The 24,621-nt window shown below is 38.5% G+C and overlaps 2 protein-coding genes and 2 long non-coding RNA genes across 5 annotated transcripts; 1 reads left to right on the top strand and 3 right to left on the bottom strand.

Annotated features, from left to right (window-relative positions):
• The first annotated feature begins 334 nt into the window (after window positions 1-334).
• Window positions 335-7,298, top strand: LOC5512449 (glutamate carboxypeptidase 2). Its single transcript, XM_032381862.2, has 7 exons — window positions 335-941; window positions 1,979-2,195; window positions 3,124-3,321; window positions 3,773-4,067; window positions 4,293-4,543; window positions 4,981-5,188; window positions 5,686-7,298. Exons 1-7 carry the CDS (start codon window positions 565-567, stop codon window positions 6,510-6,512), a joined length of 2,373 nt encoding a protein of 790 aa, XP_032237753.2. The 5' UTR covers window positions 335-564; the 3' UTR covers window positions 6,513-7,298.
• Window positions 7,299-7,746: 448 nt separating this feature from the next.
• On the bottom strand, window positions 7,747-14,731 carry LOC116618333. Its single transcript, XR_004296148.2, has 3 exons — window positions 14,607-14,731; window positions 8,435-8,631; window positions 7,747-7,877 (listed from the first exon to the last, which is right to left on the bottom strand). It is a non-coding gene; the product is annotated as an uncharacterized LOC116618333 (long non-coding RNA).
• A 5,269-nt stretch (window positions 14,732-20,000) lies between these two features.
• LOC116618336 lies at window positions 20,001-23,920 on the bottom strand. 2 transcript variants are annotated; one of them, XM_032381866.2, is made up of 3 exons: window positions 23,768-23,920; window positions 20,459-20,648; window positions 20,001-20,211 (listed from the first exon to the last, which is right to left on the bottom strand). In XM_032381866.2, exons 1-3 carry the CDS (start codon window positions 23,871-23,873, stop codon window positions 20,187-20,189), a joined length of 321 nt encoding a protein of 106 aa, XP_032237757.1. In that variant the 5' UTR covers window positions 23,874-23,920; the 3' UTR covers window positions 20,001-20,186. The 2 variants fall into 2 exon arrangements, with proteins under 2 accessions (XP_032237757.1, XP_048578696.1); XM_048722739.1 differs by lacking the exon at window positions 23,768-23,920 and adding an exon at window positions 23,617-23,673.
• On the bottom strand, window positions 20,993-23,606 carry LOC116618337. The gene is made up of 2 exons (XR_004296150.2): window positions 23,507-23,606; window positions 20,993-23,421 (listed from the first exon to the last, which is right to left on the bottom strand). It is a non-coding gene; the product is annotated as an uncharacterized LOC116618337 (long non-coding RNA).
• Window positions 23,921-24,621: the final 701 nt, after the last annotated feature.

Genomic DNA, 24,621 nt, shown 5'->3' with positions numbered 1-24,621 from the left:
CTGATCTTATACACCACATTACCCTACCTAAAACGAAAGGTGCGATCTCCCACCCCCTAAAAACCCTGATCCTATATACCTCATTACCCTACCCAAAACGAAAGGTGCGATCCCCCACCCCCTAAAAACCCTGATATTATATACCGCATTACCCTACCTAAAACGAAAGGTGCGATCCCCCACCCCCTAAAAACCCTGATCTTATATACCACATTACCCTACCCAAAACGAAAGCGGCGATCCCCCACCCCTCTAAAAACCCTGATCTTATATACCTCATTACCTTACCCAAAACGATAGTTGCGATCCCTCACCCCCTAAAAACCCTGATCTTATATACCTCATTACCCTACGCAAAACGAAAGCCGCTATTTAAAGAATGTTTATTTGCAAGGAAACTTCAAAATAACAATCTATGAAGACTGAAACATTATTGGCGATACTTGATTGAACCCTAAACCCCGTACTATGCGCCCATTACCTCACTCATTCCTTTCCAAGGTTACGGTAACTCTATATCACAATACTTCTTAAAGTTTAAAAGGGCAACTCAGCTTGGGTTGTATGCATTCCGATGGAATTAACCAGGGGATGGAAGACGACACAGATGACAACGAGAGGACAAGAATGTATCGCCCTCACGTAGACAGTAATGTTGGACAAAGTCGCTCCTCTGTTTCTTCGTCTAATGGCGGTCCCCAAACGGCTCCGGCTCCAAGACCGAGCGGAGTTAACGTGATTCTACTGTGTAAACTGTTCGTGGTGGTCGCTGTGTTTCTGGTGGGGGTGATTATAGGATGGTTTTCGATGAAGCATCAGGTGTCAGGGGCGCACAAGGACGCGGAAAGCGATGGACGACGCATGAGTTGGCCCGAGAAAGTCAAACTGCATCAGGAAATGCTTGAAATCATGTCACCAACCAATCTTGAGGTGTTTTTGAAGTGAGTATAGATACTAATCATTGGAATTGGGGTATGGACGAAATATAGAAGGGTCAATTATGTTTCATGTTATTCAACTAAGATTATTGTTATGCCCTCTAGCTTAAAACATCAGACATCATAGACATTATCTTTCGCCATCTATGTTTTAAGCAATTGTATATCGAAGTTTTCAAATATGACTTTCGCACATGAATGACTACCGCTAGTATAAGGGTTTTGTAATATAGACATTATCATATCAACTTATCTTTGATATCTAGAGGTGATTATTTGAAGAGGTGTCTGTCTTCGATATCTTGCTACTGTTATACCCTTCTCTCGATAAATTACCCTTTAATGAATCAACGAAGCACATGGGTATAGTCTGAAATACGTGTCGTAATTACACCGTTATAACGCTTGAATTGCATCGGCCATCGATGTCCAGACTCGTTTCGGTGTAAAAAATAAAGACGAAAATAAATGTTAAAAAAGCCATATCTCATTCGGGTTTTCGGCTTGTCTTATGAAACTTCGGAGTTTTACTAATTTTGACGTAGCGAATATGATTTGTTTTAGATATAGACCTTTTGGTTGCGTTAAAACATGCATTCGTTAGCATGTTCTCTAAGACCGGGTGTTCCCAGATTATGTAGAAATGATTCATGGGATTCCTTAGCCCTGAGTCCTAAGGCAAATAATGGCGAAGCGTAACAGGCTGCGTCTAAAAAAGGCAAATCACGCCGCCATTTTACCCTCCCGCACAATGCCAAACGACTCAAAGAATCTTGTTCAGTCGGCGAATTCACGCAACTGAGAAACTTTCAATTGAAAATAATTAATAAAGTATCAGAATGTAATCTTAGATGGTTATTTTCCTACAGTTTTTTTAGCAAATGAATTGCAGTATTTTCAATTGTAAAACAATAACAAAGGAGTGGTTGATCGGCATTTTTTAATTAAGTCCCTGTCAAGCACGTTCGACGCGCGATCATTAGCAACGGTTAGGATATAAAGACACACATTCTTCTTTATAATATTCTCGATTCTTCTAGAAACTTCACAAAGCGTCCTCATATCGGTGGCGGAGAACAGAGCCAGAAGCTTGGGTGCTATATCCGGGACAAATGGCTAAGCTATGGGTTCGACAAGGTTGAAATGCCTCGCTATGATGTCTTGTTATCATTGCCATCGCGTGACAAACCGAACGCCGTCAAGATTATCGACAATAGTACAGGGGAGGTCCTGGTAGACGTGCAGGGGCCTGAAAAGGTAATATCACCTTTTGAGTTTGGTTGACATCAAGTTACGGACAATATTAGAGGGTCGTCCAATACTCTGACAAATTTATGCATGGCATTGCCTGAAACAATTGTGGCCACTGGGGTGTATCGGAGAGCGAAGTAAAACAATAGAAGGGAACAAAGCTATGCATAAACTTGTCAGAGTATTGGACTAGTTTGACGTGGAGGGGGGGGATCGTCCAATACTCTGACAAATTTATGCATGGCATTGCCTGAAACAATTGTGGCCACTGGGGTGTATCGGAGAGCGAGGTTAAACAATAGAAGGGAACAAAGCTATGCATAAACTTGTCAGAGTATTGGACTAGTTTGAAGTGGGGGGGGGGGGGGGGGGGGGAGGATCGTCCAATACTCTGACAAATTTATGCATGGCATTGCCTGAAACAATTGTGGCCACTGGGGTGTATCGGAGAGCGAGGTAAAACAATAGAAGGGAACAAAGCTATGCATAAACTTGTCAGACTATTGGACTAGTTTGAAGTGGGGGGGGGGGGGGAGGATCGTCCAATACTCTGACAAATTTATGCATGGCATTGCCTGAAACAATTGTGGCCACTGGGGTGTATCGGAGAGCGAGGTAAAACAATAGAAGGGAACAAAGCTATGCATAAACTTGTCAGAGTATTGGACTAGATGAAAGAGGGGGGGGGGGGGTGGGAAGGGGGCAGAAATAACGGGTGGGTAAGGCAGACTTTAAAAACCTAACAGGGAATGGGTGAAGTGGACATTCAAACTTAACCATGGGTGGGTAAAACAAACTTCAAAATCTAACAGGGGAAGGGAAAAGCGCACTTTGAATCATGGAGCCCGGGGTATGCATTAGCCGAATAGAAAGATCTTCGTACTAAACTCATTGAAGCTCGTACCCAAACTTTTCTGTGTGACTGTTTTCCTAGACTGATGAACCAAGTGAGAACGACCCTCTCGTACTCCCACCATTTCTTGCGTACTCTCCACCCGGTGACGTCATGGGGGAACTAATTTACGTAAACTATGGAACGGCGGAGGACTTCAAGAAATTTGAAGATCTCAAACAGTCCTGCAAGGGCAAGATAGCAATCATGAGATACGGCAGAATATTCCGTGGTGATAAGGTTAGAAGTTATTATATCTTTTTAATGGTAGAAATTTTTAGGGGAGTCACATATGGAGTAGTGTCTTAGTTATTTAACACCAAGCCCTAAGCACATAAACTTTTATTCTGGTGGGGGTATTTAAGAATGTCGATCAAACACTATTTTATTATCATTGAAAATTAAACAGTTTATTCGCAAGGAAACTTCAAAATAGCAATCTACGAATGTCTGTTGCTTTATTGACAATATTTGATTGAAAATATTTTGGTTACTCGCTCGAATTAGCCGTTAGAAATGGATACTTTGTGTAACTCGGGAGTATAAAATGGCGGCGTGATTGTTTTTTTTTTTAAGTATAACGAACAGGTGTGTTGCTCTAAGAAATCACGTGCCTTCCTCTTAAGCCCCCTCCCCTCCCCCCCTCCTCAGCAAAAAGCTAAATCCAGCCCTGTTACTCGTGTTTAACCAGGTAAAGCACGCCGCTGAGTGCGGGGCAATAGGAGTGATCCTCTTCTCTGATCCCATCGACGTCGCACCAGAAGGAATGGACAAGACCTTCCCCAAGACTTGGTGGCTCTCAGGGACTGGGGCCCAGCGGGGCAGTATTCTCAAGAATAATTACTATGGCGACCCGCTGACCCCATTACTGCCGTCCACTGAGGGGATCTATAGGAACTCTAGGAATGATACCAATGCCCTACCAACAATTCCTGCACAGCCTTTGCCCTATAATGATGCCTTGGAGTTCTTGAAGCGGATGAAAGGTAACTCATAGCTGCTTTTATTTACTAACATCCCACATAACCTGATTTCACCAGCAATGATAAGGGCAAAAGTAAATGGGCGCAAACGTTTTAAAAGTTGCGCTTGCATAAACAAGCTTTGTTTGCTTCTTTGTACAAAGACAGCCCAAAAAATAAGGAGTACCTTTGTCTTAAGTCACATTTTTGACTTGCGTTTGGTTTTTCTTTTGTTCTCGGAATCTACAGGACCAGATGCTCCAGACAGTTGGCAAGGCGGTCTACAAATCAAATACAAGCTAGGCCCAGGATTCACGGACCCAAACACCACAACGAGGCTGATAGTAAATAACGAGTTCGTCACTCGTCCGGGGTATAACGTCATCGGTACGATCACAGGCCAAGAGGAGCCCGACAGGATTGTATTGTACGGAAACCATCGGGATGCTTGGGTGTTCGGCGGAGTGGACTCATCGAGTGGGTCGGCGGTTATGATGGAGGTACAGATGTCAATCCTTATTATAAGGACACAAGCAAATTTTGTTGGGCGGAATCTTCTGCGATTTTTGCACCTTGAATAGGGCCAATCAGGCCGCCATTTTATGTTCCCGCTCAATGGCGAGTCCCACGAAAAGCATCCATATCCATCGGCTGATTCAAGCAAGTAACCAAGATATTTCAATGAGATATCGTCAATAACCTGATAACGTATCAGACTTTATACGTAGATTTTTATTTTAAAATCTCCTTTCGAATAAACCGTTTTATTTTCTATAATTTATAATAGCAAAGGAGTGGTTGACCGACATTCTTTAAATCGCGAGTGCAACTTTGACAAAAGACCCATCCGGAAACTAAAATTATTCGCTTTTTTCGGGGCAGACAAGCAAAGTTATATATTGCAAGAACTCAGACATGTTGTGTTGTTATTTATCAGTTGTCACGTGGTCTTGGCTATCTGTTGAAGAACAAAAAATGGAGACCACGTCGTACCATCATGCTTTGCAGCTGGGCTGTCGAGGAGTATGGTCTTATAGGGTCAGCGGAATGGGTCAACGAGAACGAGAAAATGCTGACCGATCGTGCGGTCGCGTATATCAATATTGATAGCGGAGTGGCTGGAAATTACAGCTTCAACGCTGCAGGTAATGTTAAAGAGCGTATCAAGAGCAACAAAAGGATGCAAATTTGAGATATAAAGATTTCTACAGTGGTACGCCTCTAAATAAATAAAAGAAAAATAAATAAATATAGTTGCCACGACCAATTACAGCCTCAATACTGCTGGTAAAGGTTTTCATTCGTGTGGTTTTAAGAATTTGGACAACGAATTATATCAGCAGAATGCTAGAAATTCGAGTTGCTAATTTGAAAGTTGTTAGTAGAGCATGAGTGATGTAGTAATGGCGTCGTAAATCCAAGACCTAATTTGTGATGACGCTAATTTGCAGTGAATGGTACTAATATTTAGGGCGTAACCTACTTTAAGAAATAGATATGTCTTGTTTTGTTGTAATGGTGATTGTTGGTGCTAGTACTAGTTTAGTGATCTTAGTGGCGATAACAATTGATATGATATCGCTGATAACAGTTACGGTAACATGATGATTATAATAGGATCTACTGTTTCCTTTTTCTTCAGGAAATCCACTTCTACAAGAAATGGCCTTCAACGAAACCCGTCTCGTTCGAGACTACAACACCCGCTCCATGTCCGTCTACGACAAATGGTCAATGAGTTACCCCTCCGATGACCACGCCATTCCAGCTTTCAAGACACTAGGCTCAGGGTCTGATTATACGACTTTCGTCCAGTCAGTAGGAATACCAAGTTTAGATATGAGTTACACTTTCAAAGACAGTCGTGCATGGCCGTACCCAGTCTACCACTCCGTCCATGACACGTTTTATTTGCAGAAGAAATTCAACGACCCCTACTTTAAGTCTCATCTCACCATGGCGAAGATTAGCGGTAAGCTCCTGACAGCAGTCGCTGACTCACCGCTGCTTCCGTTCTCAACTAGGTCATACAAGGACTCGCTAGCTAAAGGCTACCGCCAGCTGCAGAAAACCTTCCAAGACAGGCTCAGCGCCCAAAACATCACGCTTGATTATATCGGCAAGGAAATCGAGAACTTCGCAGATGCATCTGATAACTTTGAATCAGCGAAAGCTACATTGGATAACACAACTGATTTTATGAAGTTGCGTCTACTTAATGATCAAATGGCAAAGCTTGAACGTGCGTTTATATGGCCCTACGGATTGCCAGGGCGACCAGATACACGTCACGTGCTGTATGCTCCGCAAAGGCACAACCTTTACGGGAGCGCGGTGTTTCCTGGGATTTATGACGCAATGTATGACGTCAGAGATGATTGGATGGAGGTCAAAAACCAAATATCGATCGTAACGCAAGCACTTAGGTCAGCGGTACAGTTTATTCAACCAATACAAAGGCAAGAATAACTTTTTTTGATAGGATAAACCTGTTTTTGTGCTATAAACAGTTATAAATATGCTAGAATATTTTTTTCCGAGAAACTATTTTCTCTCATCTCTTCTAGTTGAGAAATGAAACATTATATCTGTTCTTTTATCTTACCAAAAACAATGCTTTGATAATGCTCACGAGAATTTTAAATATTTGTCCAACAATGAGAGAAAAGGTATGAGAACAACATGACATTTTATCATTTCTCTTTTCTGTGTCTCACACTAAGATTGTGCACCAGAAATTACAACGAGCTTGTAATTACTTACACATCACATCACTAAAAGGCTTGATACACTAATCATATGAAGAAAACGTTGTCGTTTTGAGGGACTGGTACCGAGGACTCTTAATTTCTTTTCAGATACTTTCTCCATTGACTAAAGATAGTCACAGTCAATGTTTTTCTCTTCTGATTACAAGTCATAACGCACCTGCGATACGGCAACCTTGAAAATGACAAGAATCATGCAGTTTTTCCATATAAGGAATATATTAGTTTCCTTATATGGAAGTGACCGCGTTTGGCAAAAACGACAATTTTTGTCATCTGTCCAACGAAGCCGGGCCGTAGCATGGGGCGGGGTAATGGGGGTGACCCAGTGGGGTCCGGCGGGGTCGTATCTGTGCCCCAGTATCTTCTAAATGTATCTTGAGTATCTTCGGTATTGCTCCCTATTGCTTGTTTACGCGACATTTGTCTTCCTCGCCTTGTGCTGTGGCGAGTACTACTTGGTAAAAATAAACTAGTTTTGCCAGCTTTTTCGTCTCACGCTCTTTTCATTCAAAGTTCCCTCGTATTGCAACTACCCCACCCCCCCCCTCCCCTAACCCCGCCACCCGTTCTACTTTGTATTGCTGTTGCTGTAATAGGCCATTCCAGCTATAAGTGCGCGCGCATAACCATAGACACCTACCCCAACTACCAGAATGCAGCGCTTTTTCAAGCCTACAACACCAAACGAAGCGCGCGCTGCATGCCGGTAGTTGAGGTAGGTAATGGCGCGCGCATACTTATAGATGGAATGGCCTTTTTCTTGTACCTTGGCCGATTGATTACAGCCAAGGGATAACGTACAAGCAATTGAGTGCATTAAGGGCCGTCCTGATAGAGTCAAAGACGAGACCAGTACAAGAAAAGACAAGTACTTAGAGGTAAATAAGAAAAAGCAGTATATAAAAAAATAGAAAAATAAATAGAACGTTCGGTTGCTGAGATGATTCGACTTTATTGGGTGGAGTTAGTTTATTCTACAAAATAAATGTTATTATATGTTTCTCTTCTCGTGTGAACACTGACTGGTATTAACTCTTCCAAGGTGGTTATGCCATTTTAAACGCTGAAAATAAAAGAAACATGAAGTCAATATCAGATTTAGATTTGTAATAGTCCTTGACTTATTCACAAAAAAAAATGTTTTGAGCCGCGTTACAAAATTGCTTCAGCACTGATGACGAGACGCTGGCCCAGGTCGTATTTCGTGTTCTTAGGTGTGTTAAAAAAAGTCCAACTCACTCCTCCTTTGATAAGCTGTGTACTGGTTTACAGCCTAAGAAAAGAGTTCTTTAAAAGTCTTAAAAAGTGTCTTTGGATTTGGATTGTTTTTGGTTTGATAAGCAACAAAGCAATGCATTACGGGGAGGGGGATTTGGATCCCTTATAAAAGCGACTTGCACTTAAATAGATCACGTGACCTTTTAGTTGTCAAACTCTCGCGCGCTCCGGATTTTGGCGGCAAAAATAACAACAACAAAAAGCGTCTAATTCTGCGATCTCAAATCAACCAGACAGCTTATTTTATTAATTTTATTTGTCTTTTTTACTGACTTGACGGACGCAGCAGTTTCTGTTATTAATTTGACGAGAAAAGTCGCCTATTCTCCATTTTTTACTTACATCGTTTCTTCTGGAAGCTTCGTCTCTCTTCGCGACTCGGGTAATGAGCATCCTTCCATTGTTGGAATTCGTTCTCGAACTCTCTTCCCCACCGGAGTCCCCCTTGGGCTGTGGTTTGCTCGATGCAGACAGATAGGAGAACGCAGGAAATGACAGCAATGAGTAGAACTTTCTTGGCGTCCATAGCTAGGATAAGTCTGAGAAGGGGAAAGCGTACATTATAAGAACTATTATCTCGAGAACAGGGAGGGGGTAGGGAGGGGGGCTTTTTTGCGATTATCGCTATTAGTCTGAGGAGGAAAACGTTTACACTGAAAGCACTATGACCGTCAACAAGGACGGGAAGGGGGAAGGACTTCGTTGTAAGCAAAATGTCCTTTGAATGACAGGGAGGAGTAAAGGAGGGGGAGGGAGGAGGAGTTGAAGGAAATAGAGATCGAAAGATTGAACACAATGGGAGCGGAAATGGAGTATGGCGTCTGGTGAAATCAGGCTTCATTTCTTATGATTTCGAAATAGGCTGTTCTTAGCACTGTATTTAAAGCGACGCAAAAATAATACAAACGGCTTCAGCCTCGCTGTTAAACCTGTAATCAAGATATTATATCAAAAGTGGTCTATTTTTATGATGTGAACATATTCTTGGTGACGACACAGTACCAGCTCGGAGGTTAATCTTTGGCAAGAAAGTACGTAAATAATAAAAAATCGATTTCTACCCTCACTTATATTCTACCTTTGAAAAGGCAGGTTTTTAATAAACCTTTATTTGGTGTTCGATAAATACCACAACCATTTGCGCGGCTGTGGTTTTAAAAGCTGTTTAAATGTATATCGTGCGTTGGTCCCAGCTCAGCTGCGCTCAGCTTTTAACGGCTAGAGGTTGTACTTGCTGTTGTCTGGTTCAGTTGACCAACATAGCGTAGCCTGCGAGCCGGCCATTCGGGTTTATTCGGAAATGTTTTGTTTTCGAATATTTGGAATTCTGTGGCGCGCGTTAAGGCCGAGGTACGCTGGGGCGATCCACAGAATTCCAATATTCGAAAACAAAACATTTCCGAATAAGCCCGAATGGTCGGCTCGCAGGCTAAACTTAGCGTTGTGATTTTCGATTTATCTTCACTTGGCGCACAGGACGCTGTCTTGCTGTTTTTTTTTATGGCCTCGCTGGATATTTTAGCGGGAAATAGCGTCGATTTTGACGCGATCTTGCCCCTTCAAACTTGTAACGGTAACTACGCATGTTTTTCGAGTTAAAATTAATGTCTTGATGCCTTTGGATGTTTAATCCCATAGCCAAAGACCTTAATAATACTATATGCGTATAAGATAATATCTTGTCTGGCTTATAATAAACGATGAAAATTCAGCGTTCTGTATTGAATAAAAATGGTCAAGATGGTCTGACCATTTTCCTGATTAATTTGAGGAAAAAATATTTTAGTTTATCAGCTATGCTATGAGCATAAAGTACATGATATCCGGATTTTTCTGGTGGAAACCGCCAATTAAACAAGTTGTTTTCCAATTATCGAGACTAAGCTACCATATTCATTATTTTCTTTATTTCGAATAAGAACATAAATGCATTTTGTTTACGAAATATAACAGCTAAATCATTTTTTATTTTGTTGCCCCTTAAAGATACTTTAAAAAGTATCTAAACAATAGTGATCATTAAATGCCATCGTTCCCTCAATAGAAATAAGTGCGCTTTTGAGAGGGTTCGACGACCCCAAATTGCAGCATAATGTGAAAGCTATTTTACTTTTTTACCTTCTTTTTTTCTTGTTTTTAAAAGATAACTGAAGACAAACTTCCAGAGGAATTCCTTTAAACCTTTTACTGTTCCAAGCGGTTTCTTGAGTGGGGACTATATCTTGGGCTCATTTTATTAACCCTACATACAGAGGCTCACCTATTAAATCTAGTAATTGAATTCTGATATAATACCATAATACCCTCCTACGCTTTTGTACACAAAAGAGCTAATCAATTTTGCCAATTATATTGATCGATACTTAGTTAGTATTAAAGGGATAGGCAAGCATTTGTCTCATTGGACTGACGTAATGTAGACCTAAGCCACAAGCTCTAATGACTTCATCTGGCGTAAACACATTTAGAGTAATATTTTATGGCATCCCAGGAATGTTCTTATTTTTTCATGGATGTAGAGTATTTTACGTTTTTCAAAGCATAAAGACACCAAGGCGACATACGTTTACCATAGCAGGTTCGGTTCCTAGTGTCTTGTTCGCCTCGTTCACCAGTCTGCGTGATAAAAAAGCTTCTTTTTGAAAGGGAGATTATTAATCATTTTAATGATTGGAAGGATTGGTAGATTTTTCAATTATTTGTCGCCCGCCGAGCGTTGGGGAAAGGAAAGGATAAACAAGAACAATGCAAAATTTATTTTAATAACATTTAGTGAAGATGTGACGCGGTAAAAACGTGTGAATCTTTGATTTGTTACCCGCTGACGCCAGGAAAAGGGAAGGATACAAAGGGTACAAAAAAAGTTAATTCAAATAGCTTAATACGATAAAATCGCGCAAATCTTTGCGGTTCACTCATCATGTCATCCACCTGATATATTGAAAGACTTATCGAGTTTTGAACTTTATGGGCGCTGCACAGAAAACCTAAACTCTTACCGGTGCTTTAAAAGGCCTTCGTTAACCGCTATTTTGCCATCCAAGCAAAATACAAAGTACGAGAAAGTGCCCATTTACATCGGCTGATTTGAGTAGTTATTTTGGGAAAGCTATTTCAATTAAATTTAGGGAAAAAGAGTTAAAAATTTTGTTTTAGATGGTTATTTTGACTGAGAATGAAGACAATAATATAGGGGTGGTCGACCAGGGTTCTTTATAAGCATTGTTTAGATGCAAGCGAAAATGTAAACTAAGCTTGGTTATTTTAACCTCGATAACCGCCGCTTACATCATCGTGTGCGGAATGCGATAAAAGCGCGGGCTTTTTCCCCGCCCTTTTTTTTGTGACAGCCCACATCCAACATAATAAAACCCGCGCTTCAGTTTTATCAGATACGAACAATCCCCACACAAATTAATTAAAAAGTAAGATATATAGGGGCATTTTTATTTCCGTTGTTTCTTCACAATCATATGTAAACCTTAGTATCGCGAAGCTTGGAAGCGAAATTTCACATTTTATGGTAATTATTTTACGACCTTAGATGTCGCGAGGCTATGAAAACAATGTCATATTTTATGGTAATATTTTGCCATCTTTTCTTTATTTTTCAAGATCGATTCCGTTTCCTTTGAAAAAAACTGTTTCAGTTATTTAAAATGTTGCTGTTAATGTTATTCTTTGCGTTGGTCGATTAATTTCGTGGGCTTCCAACTTGATTGTTTGCACCAAAAATGACTGCCAAACTAATATTCATCAAATCCTGTCTTCCAAAGTATATCAAATCGTATGTGATCTTTATTCCTAAAAAGGTTAAGTCTTAACGATATACAATATGACTGCAAGGCTAAATAATCATCAGGCGTCTATTTGCCTGCAATTATCTTTCTCAATCCTAATAAGATGGATGAGTTTAGATATGAGATTTGCAAAAGTTTCATTCGTCAGTCCACGCAATGTGTAGTTCCAGAAAATATTCATACCCCCCCAGAGGGGTTGGGGGTCATACCTCCGAACTACACAATGAAACTACAAAATGGGTCTCAAAAGTTTTCTGTATAATGAATACACTTATTCTGCTTGAGGCCACCTTTTTTTTCAGTTAAGGGGCTAACGACCTAGTTGCGCATCTTGTTCAAGCGTGCTCCTCCATAGCTAATTTGGAAAAGCTATTGCGTTACTTTCGGTGAATTTGGTAAATGAATTAAAAACTTTGCTTTTAGATAATTATTTCGACAAACTGTCTTCCAAGAGCTCTTTAAAGAGCACTTAATATACGTCCTTGTGCTATTCTAGGGGCACTACTCCGTGCTAGCTACGGCCTTGAGATGCGTAAGTAACCGATATACAGAGAGCACGAAATAGAAGCGAAGCGCGATCGTCATTTGTCTGGTATGACGTCGGGTGATTAGTGACGTCACATCTGATTTAAATCAATTGCACTGATAGGTAAACAGAAACTCTTGAAGCACTTGCAATAATTTAGAAGATATGTGTATTCCGTAACGTAAAATGATTATAGGAGGGCTACGACAGTAATAGAGAGAATATAGGGTAGCTCCCTTATCATATAAAATGATCCTCTAGTCTTTTAATCGTCGGATGTTTACCAATACCGCGAACTCGATCTTTCTAAAATGTAATTTTAACAGATTTCCTGATTAATCTATATACTGGCTCCTTTCTAAAAGGTGAAAATTTAAATTGATATGACGGCTCCCTGTAAAAGTCGAAAATCATTTACGACAATACAATTCCTTTTTGCTTGTTTTCGTTCTCATATATAATCTGCTGTACATTGTTTCGGAAAAGGTTTGTGTGTGTATTCAAGAGATTGCCCTCTCCTATCCTAGCGCCCTTGGGAAATATGCAGGGTTTTTTTTTTTTTTTTTTGAACAGGTTCCTATAAAATTCTACAAATCAAGGGCTTACCCAATTTGGTGAAACCAAGTTTATAATTGTTTTTTATTTCACTCGCATTTTTAAACAGGGTGTCATAAACGCGAATTTTCTTCTCCTTTTCTGTTAACTCTTATTTTTAAATGGAGTATTTTTAAATTTGCTCTTACTTTCTGTTAATGGATCTTGTTTTACATTTGGGCGGCATTATGGTGCGATTGTTCGCTTCAGGGTTACTCTACGATTAGATGTGTCGTCGATGCACAAATCCTCACTATTCATATGTCAGCTAAATGAATCGGACGATAAGAGATTTATCTCTACTAGGGCGTTGATGGCTGGAGATATAAATTAAAAGGAACTTATTTTTTAGGTGAGAAAAAAACGGGAAGTCCATTTCTAAGTTTGAAAAATCTTCTCGGGAATCCATGAACTATATTTTAAAAGCCTCTTATCACGTATTTCACGGATAAATATTAGAAGATGTGTAGAAAGTAAACATTTTCAGTTCTAGAGAAAAACAGTGTTAGATTAGAAGAGGAATATTACTTCCATAAACAGGCCATACATTTTAAAAAGATTTCAAAAAAATTTTAAAAAGATTCGCAATTTAACGGGTGCAGAATACTTAAAGATTCTTTCTGTTTTTTTCTTTAGAAAATATGGGACTTTAATTGTTTAAGGCACGAAATGTGTTTTTTACTTAAATGGTACGAAGTGTTATTTTTCAAATTACTAAAGAAAATGTAGAATAACTGAATGAATTCTTGAACATCAAATTGTATATTTTTTATGAAAAATTTATTTTCCATCGATGCCCAAATTATTTTGACAAGCTATCATTGCCATTGGAGTATATGTTATAAAATCAATTTTAACAAAGGCGCCGAAAGTTAGGTAAACATTCGTGATGTTATGGATATTATAGAGCTCTTCAGCTGTAATTTGTTTTGCGGTATTTCTATATAATTAGATAAGTAATTATTTAACAATAAGCCTAGAGATCAAACTTATTTCAGCATAACAAAATGTTCTGGGTCAATTTGTAATGAGCTATAAGAATTAACGATGTATGACATTTGTAAAAGCTCTAAATAATGATGGAATCGCGACTAAATTACACTGCAGTTACATTCTTATTGCATCAATTTATGTGAACAATACGAATCACCTCAAAGTGGATCTTGTGTAGATTTAAGTGGATTCTGGTGTCGATTCATTCAAGTGGATTCCTTTTTAGTTGTCATATCGAGCGTAAAACATATCCATTTGATTGCGTCAGGGAGAATGTTCGACCACGGGATCAATACATAAGAAACGAAGAAAATAAGGCTTTCTATGAATCGCTTTTTGGGGATATTTCTGACAAAAAAAAAACTGAAAACTATAACGTTGAAATACTGAGTTCGCTAGCTTCATCTCTACACAATATTGTATTTCGTGTTAATCTTTGTTTATAATGAAGCTTTAAAAAGTTTTTTTTTCCTATACTGCTTTAGTTTAAGAGAAAGAAGTTACATCATAACTTGTCACGTAGAAATGAATGAATGAGCAATACACTTGGTAGATTTGAGCTATTGAACACGAGTACATATAAAATAAGCAATATACTTACAGTTAGTACAGAGATGAGACTACAAGTCTGTCCAATTCAACGCTTAGTCTTCAATGTGAGCATGACCCAATCTAGACACTATATATAGAAACATTAGCTCCGCCCCTGCGAGTGAATATGCCTGTCAATCACTCTACATCTGTCGCGAGTTGCTAATACAAATTAGAACCTTTCTTACCGATGTTTATGCTTCGGATAATGCATTTGCAATCTCGTAGCCGGAATCAAAGTGAAGGGGAAGGGGTGTGAGCGTTATGTTCTCACCAACGATTCTACGTTTAGAAGTCCATAAATTTTCATCCTTAGCTTAGGAATTTTTTTTTCGCGTTTCTTATCACTAACGAAGAATATAGGCTATTTTATATGTCTATCTCTCTTAGAAAGTAGTGTAAATTTCACTAACCATTGATAAACCACCCTAAAGGTAGGGAGTGTAATTGGTAGCTTTTCGCTAAAGGGGCTTAAGATCGTATCAAGTACAACAAAGAATCGGTTCTTAAGGGGGACAGCTTTGAGTAAACTACGACAGATCCCTTCGGGAAAACCTGCCTTGAATCAGGAGTTTTAACTAAAAAACGACACATTTCGTCATAGACATGACTAAAAGTGATAAACCCAAACGATAAATCAAAACAAAAACCTGTCTTTGAAAAAGATACCAAACGCTGATTTGGGCATTCCGCGTTAATTTTCGTGACGTTGGGAAATCTTTATCATCTGATTTCCGAAATGAAGCCAAAGTTTTCGCCAACTCGTAGAAGAAATTGGTTCTGATATCTAAGAAAAAATCTTCCATCTGGTTCCGAAAGAAATAACAAATGAAATTTTTCTTTGAATGAATTCATAATTTGCAAAAGAAACACCCCAGGGTAATAAAAGCGTCGATTTTCTCCTTGATAGTCGCTTGTTGGCCTTTGTCTTATTGGGGCGAGAAAAAACACAGAGTAGTCTAAAAATATCACTTAAGACATTCCTTTCACTTACTTAGACGCTTCACACCTTCTATATAACCATCATATTAGCGGTATGGCCTACAATACACGGTGTATCGATCCTTAAAGGATATGCCCACACTAAGCTAACACGATAAACTCTAAATGCGCAAAAGCTTGGCGAAAAGAATAATGTCTCCGTGTCTGATTTGTGAGCTAGTATTTTATTCAGATTTACCTCTTTTCCTTAAATATGTTAGTTTTAAAGCAGCTAAATAAAAAAAGAGAAACATGACAGACAGGGTAAGAAATTGCTCAATTTGAAATTATATGTTTTGAGGGTCTGTTGGATATCGTTGGACTTGAAATAATTGCTTCCCATCTGGTAATAGACACTTCAAAATCAGTTATTACAAAATTGCTCGAAATGCAATATCCCTTAAAAGAAATGCCGCGTAGGATCTTCATAACGCAAAAACAATGATAACTTAAAAAAAGCGCAACGTCTCGTTTTTTTTCATTTATCCTTTTTTTTAATCAAATCATCACACAATAACCTTGTCGGTACATTGCATTACTCCGACTCTAATAACAAAACCTCTGTGCCGCCTGTATTACCTAAATAAAACATTGTCTAGTAGATTAACCGTTGAATAGTTTGTTTTTCGTCAAAGAACGCGATTTTCATTCGTGCAATTTGGCCCTGCATGTGGTGACACTGAGGTTGCCCTCAGGTATTCTTCATATCATCATGTTGAAAATTCATCTAGCAATTAGATTTGTAAGTTTCTGGATATTCTTGATGCCGTGTTTAATGCTGTCTACTTGATAGGTGTTGCTCAACTTAAAGGATCTTCAGAGGCGAATTAAACCTTTCGCTAAAGAGGGGGGGGGGGGATTGGCTCAGTGATAAAGGGGGAGGGGGATTTTTTTTAATATATGATTTTCTGGTAGCACAAGGGAAGGGGGGTAAACCTTCTAAACCCTTTCCCTAGATCCGCAACACTGATTTTTCTATCATCCACACCAGCCCACTTAAAGAGATTTCTGTGTCCGCTGTAAATACTCCCCCTGTGGCAACCCTAGACGTAGGAGCATGGGGAGAATTTGATAAGAAACCCCCTCCCCTCCCACACACACTGCCTCGAGGCCCAGAAGCCCCAACACTCAACAAAAAAAAAACATAAAATATGTTCTTTGATTTAGCAGAGTAGTTCGTGACATGATCGTTTAGTTTACCCTCTAGTGTGTTTAGTTGAGTAAGGTCACTTTCTAAAGAAGGGGGCAGAAATTCTCTACCAAACGAAGCTAGGAAGCTTCCAAGCGAATCAAAAAATACACACACCCTTCAACAGAGATCCAAAAGCAATCATTAAATTGCCAAGAGCCCTTGGGAAAAAACCTGGAAGCCTAAATATCTGGTAAAACTGTCTCGAAAAAAGTCACAACTAGCCTTAAAATCGTCTATAATAAATAACGTACAGTTAGCCATGATTTAGTGATGAAGACTAAATCATATTGCCGTTAGTACATGCGGTGGGATAACACCTCCTTTAAGTGAACTCTTAAACGGGTCAGAATAGTTGTTATGTACTTATGTTTTTTTTTTTTTTTGGCGGCAGAAAGTGCCCCCATGTGAAGGCTCGCCGAAATTTAATTTGAATCCTTTTTTGTTATTATTTGTGCGGATGATTAATGATTTTCGTATTTTACAAGGATTTGACGATAAAGGTTAGCTTACAGTATGGAAATGAAAAAAAAAATGCATGTACAAAGAAACACAAATGGTACTAATATACTACACATAGAAATGCGCGGTACAAGAAAGGGATATGGTTAAACACAATTTTTTAGTCTGTAAGTTACATCATTCAAGAAGATATTATTTTTTTAAATGAAAATCAAGGAAATGAAAAACAAGAAAAAGCATCTAGGGGTAAAGCATGGCAATATTTTTTATGGACTAACATCAAAGGAATAAGAAATAAAGCAAGACGTATTTTACTGACAGCGTGTAATTATACACTGTAAGCCAACGACTTGTTACGTGTCTTTACCCTCGGCATTAATGGCCAGTAACGGACCGCAGGCACAATACAAGGACGGCATCCCGACAAAGCGATTGAAAACAAATTATCTACGCACAGTCACTTCATTAAGTGCCTAGCGTAATATAACGGGTAAACAATGCTTGCTATTTTAAACACTAGAAAACACTTATGAAAAGAAACAATGTCTTCAAGGTCAATTTTGTAGTACCCTACAAGTTCAAGTCATTATTATTTTCGAATGAAATGCTTAAACACATTTTATTCAATACAAACATAAGTGATGATTGATCACTTTATCTTTCATTGTTAAAAGCGATTTACCGATTTCCGTGATTATTTATACGCTAATGAATTTGAAACAGATTGTACAATAGATGACGGATGAGTACATCAAACAAATCCAAAGCAGTTTAATACGATCTTTGTCATTTACTCATCTTATATTCTTATCTCATTTATTCATATTTGTGCAAGGAAAAAAACAGCCAAATGCCGTTCTGGGAACATGTCTTTCTTATTTCTCCCCCTCTTTGTTACTGGACTGTCGCCAAAATCTCGATTGTGTCGGAGAAAAGTGCTTATCGATCTCGACGATAAAAAACAATAACGTCATTTTTTCCAGCCACATAGTAAAGTTCACATTACTTCCTTCTGACTACTTTCAAGTTGCAACCTCGTTCCCAGGGTCTTCTATCTGGTTAATTTTATATATGGCGTTCAAAACGGAAAGATTTTCGCTTTGCACAACCTTTGATAACAGCAGACTGAGTTGGTTTCACAAAAAGTTATTGTTTTTTAATATATATCGTATATATAGTTATTGATAAACGAAAACTGCAATTTAATTGCGTCAAGCTGGTATAAGTGGAAATAAGGGCGGGGGAGTGGTCTCATTTATAGCGAAATCATATAATATCCATGATTCCTTTAAAAATAGCGGTGGATAATAACACAATAATATATTCACAAAAGCGACCAACTGCTGCGATTTTCAAAATTATGCGAACTCTCGTCGGCAATTTCCAACTGCTAACCCGCTTTCTGGTATCCGTCATTCAAACTAACGCACTATTTGATTGATTTGATTGGAAACCATTTCAGTGCTGGCAAATGAAAACGCTCCAGTACATATCAAGTTTTTTTTCTTTTTCTTTTTTAATGACGGAAGTCAGGAGGTGATTAAACTGTTGGAAATCATAGACGAGAGCTCGCAGTAAATTAAAAACTGCAGTAACTCAACCTGTAGCCAACTGGAGAAAGCAATTCCGTGGCTTGACACGGAAGCAATTTTGCAGTCATGAAGTCCACAGACCGTCCCAAAAAGCACCGGGCGTCGAAAAAAAAATACATACGCACTAAAAACAACAAGCGCAAATTCGAGCTTTATTTAAACCGTTGAGGTTTGGTGAACAGTTTAAGGAGTGTTCATTAAATACCAGTCAAACTGCCCGTGTTAAATGGTATGACAAAGCTGTTATCGCTCAGGTTTCGAGCGTTAGCCCATCGTCTGGCGATATAATATACACCTATTTCAAATAAGGTTACACTCGGAGAATTTGTGTATTGTAACCCGCAGTGCTTCATGGGAATCAAGGAAATAAGCAAATAAGCGTAAACAAAATATAAATACACGTTTCAAAAGCTTTAGAAATCTTGTTTACATTCTTATGGACACATACGCTACCCATGAACCACCGCGGGTTACGACTCATGCGTTCTTGAGTGCAACCTTATTTGAAATAGGTGATACTTGCAAAAACCTTCAAATGACAGAGCAAAAAATGGCATGAGATTTTCCAATTCTCAATATATCAGCTCAAGATTCCGCATACAAGGGATTTCTCTGACCAGAAGCTCGATTCCAAATTTTAAAGAAATTTAGATGATAAGAAATTTAGATATTAGCGAGCAAAGTTGGCTTAATTTCTGATCACAGCCCGACTTCTCCCTAAAAACGAGGAGAATTTATCTTTTGGACATCTGAAAATTGTACTTCAAGCCTCATATCTCGAAGACGAATCCATTAGAAAAAAAAACACTTTTTGATATGTTGGTTTACATAACATAAGGAACCTCTATGCAAAAATTCAAGCTTAGCGAAGTTACCCGATCTACAATGGACATTATAAATGAACTGCCGACGTTCTTTGGTGTAAAAAGTGGGCCAGAGTGAAAGAAACCTGTGGTAATCTAGAACGTGTGGATTTGAGTCTATTTTTATTTTCAAGATGGCGGCCAAAAAAACGTAGTAGTAAACAAGAATTCCTACAAGATTACGTGGAAATTCTACACTTACACAGTTCTAGTGCAAAGAAGAGAGCGAAAAAATGCGGACTCCGAAATTATGGTATGTTGTTTCCTATTTAAGAAGTTGACCGTACGAGCTTGAAAAAAAAAACATTTCACTTGGCTTGTTCTTGCAATTTATTTCAATTGTACGTTATTACATGTTTATATACTACAGTCGAGCAGCTTCGAGATGAGTCCCCCGAAATGCTGCTCAAATGTCTGATACTAATGTAGCGACGACGAAAGACCGTCGGATATTATAATTCACACAAAGTGTCGCCATGCATGGTTTCCATGGTGTTGTCATCTTATCCAGTTAGTTCATCGAGAATTCTGCGAAAAAATGAGACAATGTCATTGCAATGGAGTGCTCGAACACCGTAAAAAGAAGGGATATCTTGTAATTAAAAAACATTGCCGTAGCAGACATTGAAATATTAGGGGAGGGGGGGGGGGCAAAATACAAAAACATTGGGAAAATAGTTTGGGGCATGGCCACACCCCTACTGGTCATTTCCTTATAATTTAAAAAAAACATGGGGTGGGGGACAACCCCTGCTACGGCCCTGAAAAAGCTTACCTCTCTTCTTCTTGAGTTCCTCTTGGCGTCTGATGTATTCCTTCATCATAGGCACGAGTTTTTCGGGGCTTTCGTCGTACTCCCTTCCCCACCTGAGACCTTGGGCCTCGGTAGACGGGGCGAACGCCACGAGGGCGAAGCAGACGACCAGGATAACAAGTAATCTCTTGGACTCCATTGCTTCGATTGGCTACAATCAAACAGATAACCATCAAAATCATCATAACATCATCGTCATCATGAACACATTGTCATCAATATCATCATCACATTACCATTACGTCGAAGTATTATTTACATCATCACATTTATTAATCATCATCATCATCACATCACGTTGTTATTATTAATCATTGATTCGTTAAATTAATGGTCGCATTATTATTGTCATCGTTAGCCCAAACTAAAGACTACAGAAGAGCGATATCTAAACTACTTGTAACTTTTTATTTTTGAAACATATACAAAAAAAATAGTTTGTCGATGTTGGTTAGAGGCTACAAAATTCAGATATTGGCCGCGATTCCCTTTTTAGCGAAAACCATTTAAATTCTAAATCCTGAGAGTTAATCTGCGAAAAGCCGTCTAGGTGTTAACGATCCAATACTGCTTTTTTGATATCAATCAATAGCTGTCAGGGGGTGTAGCCTTTTTGCGTTTTAAAAGATGTTCATTTGGGAAAAGGTTTTTGCGCTGCATATCAAAAGACATTTAGAAGAAAAAAAATGTCTTACGTTTCATCTTTAAAAACTTTTGTTGAGGGGTTTCTTGCCACAACTTTCCATTCAATCACTTTTTAAGTGCCTACAATTACACCAGACTTCTTTCTAGCTTGCAATTTGTGATCTTTATTAATACCAGTGTAATAAGTGTAATAAAAATGAGTCTCTGCTTCATCATTTTTTGGCGTTGTGATTGACAAGAAAAGGCAAATATAAACTGCATGGTCAATCGCTTAATCCCCAGTCTTCAAGATTAATCCCAAGTTCGCAGGCAAGATCGAGATGAGGTAGCGTATAAACGAAATGCGAAACATAAGAATACGTTAACAATATTGACTCTGTAAAATTTTTTTCGAAGAAGACACCACGTTTATCTAAAAACTGTTAATCGAGATATGAATTTGTAGCCCTTTTATTTCTTTTGAAACTTACAAAACCACCAACTCAAGGCATGGGCTTTCAACAAAAAGCCAATACATGCCAAAAGTTCACGCTCAAAGATCCATCATTAACAGCGGTGTATGCCCGACTATGGCTGAAACGACCGCTTTTCAACTTAAAGAATATAAGAGCATTTTCATTTTTGAGCTAGATAATTCGTATGTTCTCTTGGTGTCTAGTTCATACTTGTTATGACGCAAGTCGTGCAGGGGCGTTTAACGAAGTTAATCGTCGGATCTAAGGTGCTTGGGGTCTTTGCCGTAAACAGAGAGGTCGTGGCAGTCAAGTATGGAATTCCCAGTGAATAGCGGATTACTAAGAACAGGAGCCTTTGCACGCTCAGTGAACAACTATGTTTCCAAAATTGATGTATTCATTGTTAAAAGATAGTATAGCTCTTAGCGCTGGAAGAGTTTCTTTAGAAATTTGGGCTTGGTCATTGAAAGATTAAAATCTTGAAGATCTCCAAATAAGGATGCTCTTGAGCAAATGAATAGGTAGAGACTTTAACATTAAGGGTTTCATTATAAACGCTCTTTAAGTTACAGAGGCGAGAGATTTTGCTTTTAAGCTCATGATATGATATATTCGCTTGCTTTTATACACTGTGCTGTGAGGTGCACCCAAAAGAATTTGTTGATATCTAAATGATTTCGTAGAAGGATATGTGGGAAGAGGCGGCCTTGATCAAAGGATTCACATCTCATAGATCTCTAGATATATTAACAAGCTAGTGTATGGGAATAGAACAGATGATTTATTGAAGCATCATTAGTAACTCGTTAGGTGTGGGAGATAATTGCGCATTTATCAACTGTGGTCTAGAAAAGACGAAACAAACCCTCAGCAAAAAAGTAGGGTGTCCTTTTATACACGGCCTTAACGAAAGCAAAGGAAACATGAGGAAATCATTGTAGAATATATTGATGTTTTTTAAGCTTTAAATTTGTTTTTCTAAAATGTAATAAAAAAAAAAGGTTCCGCTTGAGCGTAGATCAAAACAGGGTGCAAAAACCTATTAATTTTATTAAGATATATAAGCAACAAAAAGTCACTTGATCTTCTGTTAATTGAATGTTCTACAATATTGCATTCAATTGTACTATTTTTAATAAATTGTAATTAAGAGGTCTGCGCTAAACAATGTTTTATTGTTTTGGGGAAAAATGAAGAAAGGGGTAAAAAAAACTAGCGATGATTTACGGATGAGAAAGAAGATGACAAGAGAAAAAGAAATTGCAATAATGAACTCCCGTGGAGAAAAGTAAGTAGTAATATTTATCTTTATTTGCTTTGTGCATTTGCTTGGCGAGTGCCATTGCAAGAGTACCTAACGCAACAGAAAAGCACTTTCTTAAAAAAAAAAGAATAAAAAAACACAATTAATTATTAAAGAAATGAAATGAAATGAACAGGAGCTGAGGATTAAAGCCGCAATGCGACTCCACCACCAAAATGCTGCCTAAAGAAGTCTTATCTAAGACAAAAATTTGGTTAAGTATCATTTTCTATGGCAGTATATCTGAGAAGGTATGAATCCGACATATTTGAAATAAAATCTGAGTATCTAGATATTTGGTTTCGAGCGTTCTAACGGTATTTGCTTAATATCTAAATTGTGTTCTACTCCCTTGTAAGTTTGGCTGTATATCTAGATATTTGGTCATACCGTTTAAACAGTATTTTCTAAATATCCAAGCCGGAGCTTTACTTACCTTGTAAGTTTGGCTGTGTATTAAGATATTTGGTCATACTGTTTAAACAGTATTTTCTAAATATCCAAGCCGGAGCTTTACTTACCTTGTAAGTTTGGCTGTGTATTAAGATATTTGGTCATACTGTTTAAACAGTATTTTCTAAATATCCAAGCCGGAGCTTTACTTACCTTGTAAGTTTGGCTGTGTATCGATATAGTATGTTATAATATGTATCTATATAGTATATTATACTGTTTAAACAGTATTTTCTAAATATCCAAGTCGGAGCTGTTCTTACCTTGTAAGTTTGGCTGTGTATGTAATATGTTATACTGTACATCTATATAGTATGTTATACTGATGAGCCCCTGGTTATACTATGTATCTTTATAGTATCTCATACTGTTTTAGCAGTATTTTCTAAATATCCAACACGGGCCTGTACTTACGTTGTAAGTTTGGCTGCTGTAGACGCGTCAGGAATCTCGTGAGACTGAAGTGCAGACCGCAGTCTCTCAGGGGGTTATATAGCAACACCGATACAATTATCGTCATAAAGCACCTCCTATTCGGCTGCGCGATACGATCTAGCGCTCATCAACTGCACAGGCAATGTCACCCGGGGCCTTGGAGGCACATTGCACTCTATACACAGATAACAATATTTGCGAGAATATTTGCACAGCGTCGGCAATTACTTTGCTACACAAAAACTGTTAAGTAGTACTTTAAATAGGGGAGCCTTTTTTAAGGGCGTGGCTTTTGATTACTCTTCGCAGTTAGAAATAACAGGTCGCTTGTTCATTTTGCATCACGTTTATTTCGACTGTTCATTAACGTTATCTCATTACATCAATTCAAATCCGTATAATTCTAGATTTTATGACAATTTTGACTCTCATCGAAGACTCAGGTGACAATCCCTGCACTTAACATAACATTAATACAAGAGTATTTCCCTTAGCTAATCGCATTATCCGTTCATAGAGAGTTTTAAGCAAGCCAGGGGCAGGCAGGCTTGGCACCAACGTATTTAAGACGATGAAAATTCTCGTACAATTTTCCGTGTTTTGCCGTCGGATATTATGGCTTTCATTTCCTCAATTTAGGTTGCGTTGAACTAACGTTGTTTATCACTCAGTATTTGCCTCCGGGTCTCGAGATACCGTGAGATAAGTCTGTTAGTAATTGAGTCACTGAGAGCTAAACAAAAAGGCGGTGCGTTTATTTATCTAATGTTTCCAAGCAGAAGAAGATATCGTTATGGCCATGAGGTAGTTATTGTTTAGTTTATGAATGATTA

This window comes from Nematostella vectensis, chromosome 15, assembly GCF_932526225.1.
Source record: "Nematostella vectensis chromosome 15, jaNemVect1.1, whole genome shotgun sequence".
Lineage (NCBI taxonomy): Eukaryota > Metazoa > Cnidaria > Anthozoa > Actiniaria > Edwardsiidae > Nematostella > Nematostella vectensis.
The sequence above is the reverse complement of the archived record's forward strand: the minus strand, read 5'-3'. Positions and strand labels throughout refer to the sequence as shown.

Coding starts and splice junctions, on each gene's coding strand:
- LOC5512449 (XM_032381862.2), top strand. CDS start 565: ATGCATTCCGATGGAATTAACCAGGGGATGGAAGACGACACAGATGAC. Junction 942..1,978: donor AATCTTGAGGTGTTTTTGAA/GTGAGTATAGAT, acceptor CGATTCTTCTAG/AAACTTCACAAAGCGTCCTC. Junction 4,068..4,292: donor GTTCTTGAAGCGGATGAAAG/GTAACTCATAGC, acceptor CGGAATCTACAG/GACCAGATGCTCCAGACAGT.
- LOC116618336 (XM_032381866.2), bottom strand. CDS start 23,873: ATGACGATAATTGTATCGGTGTTGCTATATAACCCCCTGAGAGACTGC. Junction 20,649..23,767: donor ACAGCAGCCAAACTTACAAC/GTAAGTACAGGC, acceptor GTTTGATTGTAG/CCAATCGAAGCAATGGAGTC. Junction 20,212..20,458: donor GGAACTCAAGAAGAAGAGAG/GTAAGCTTTTTC, acceptor ATTTTTTCGCAG/AATTCTCGATGAACTAACTG.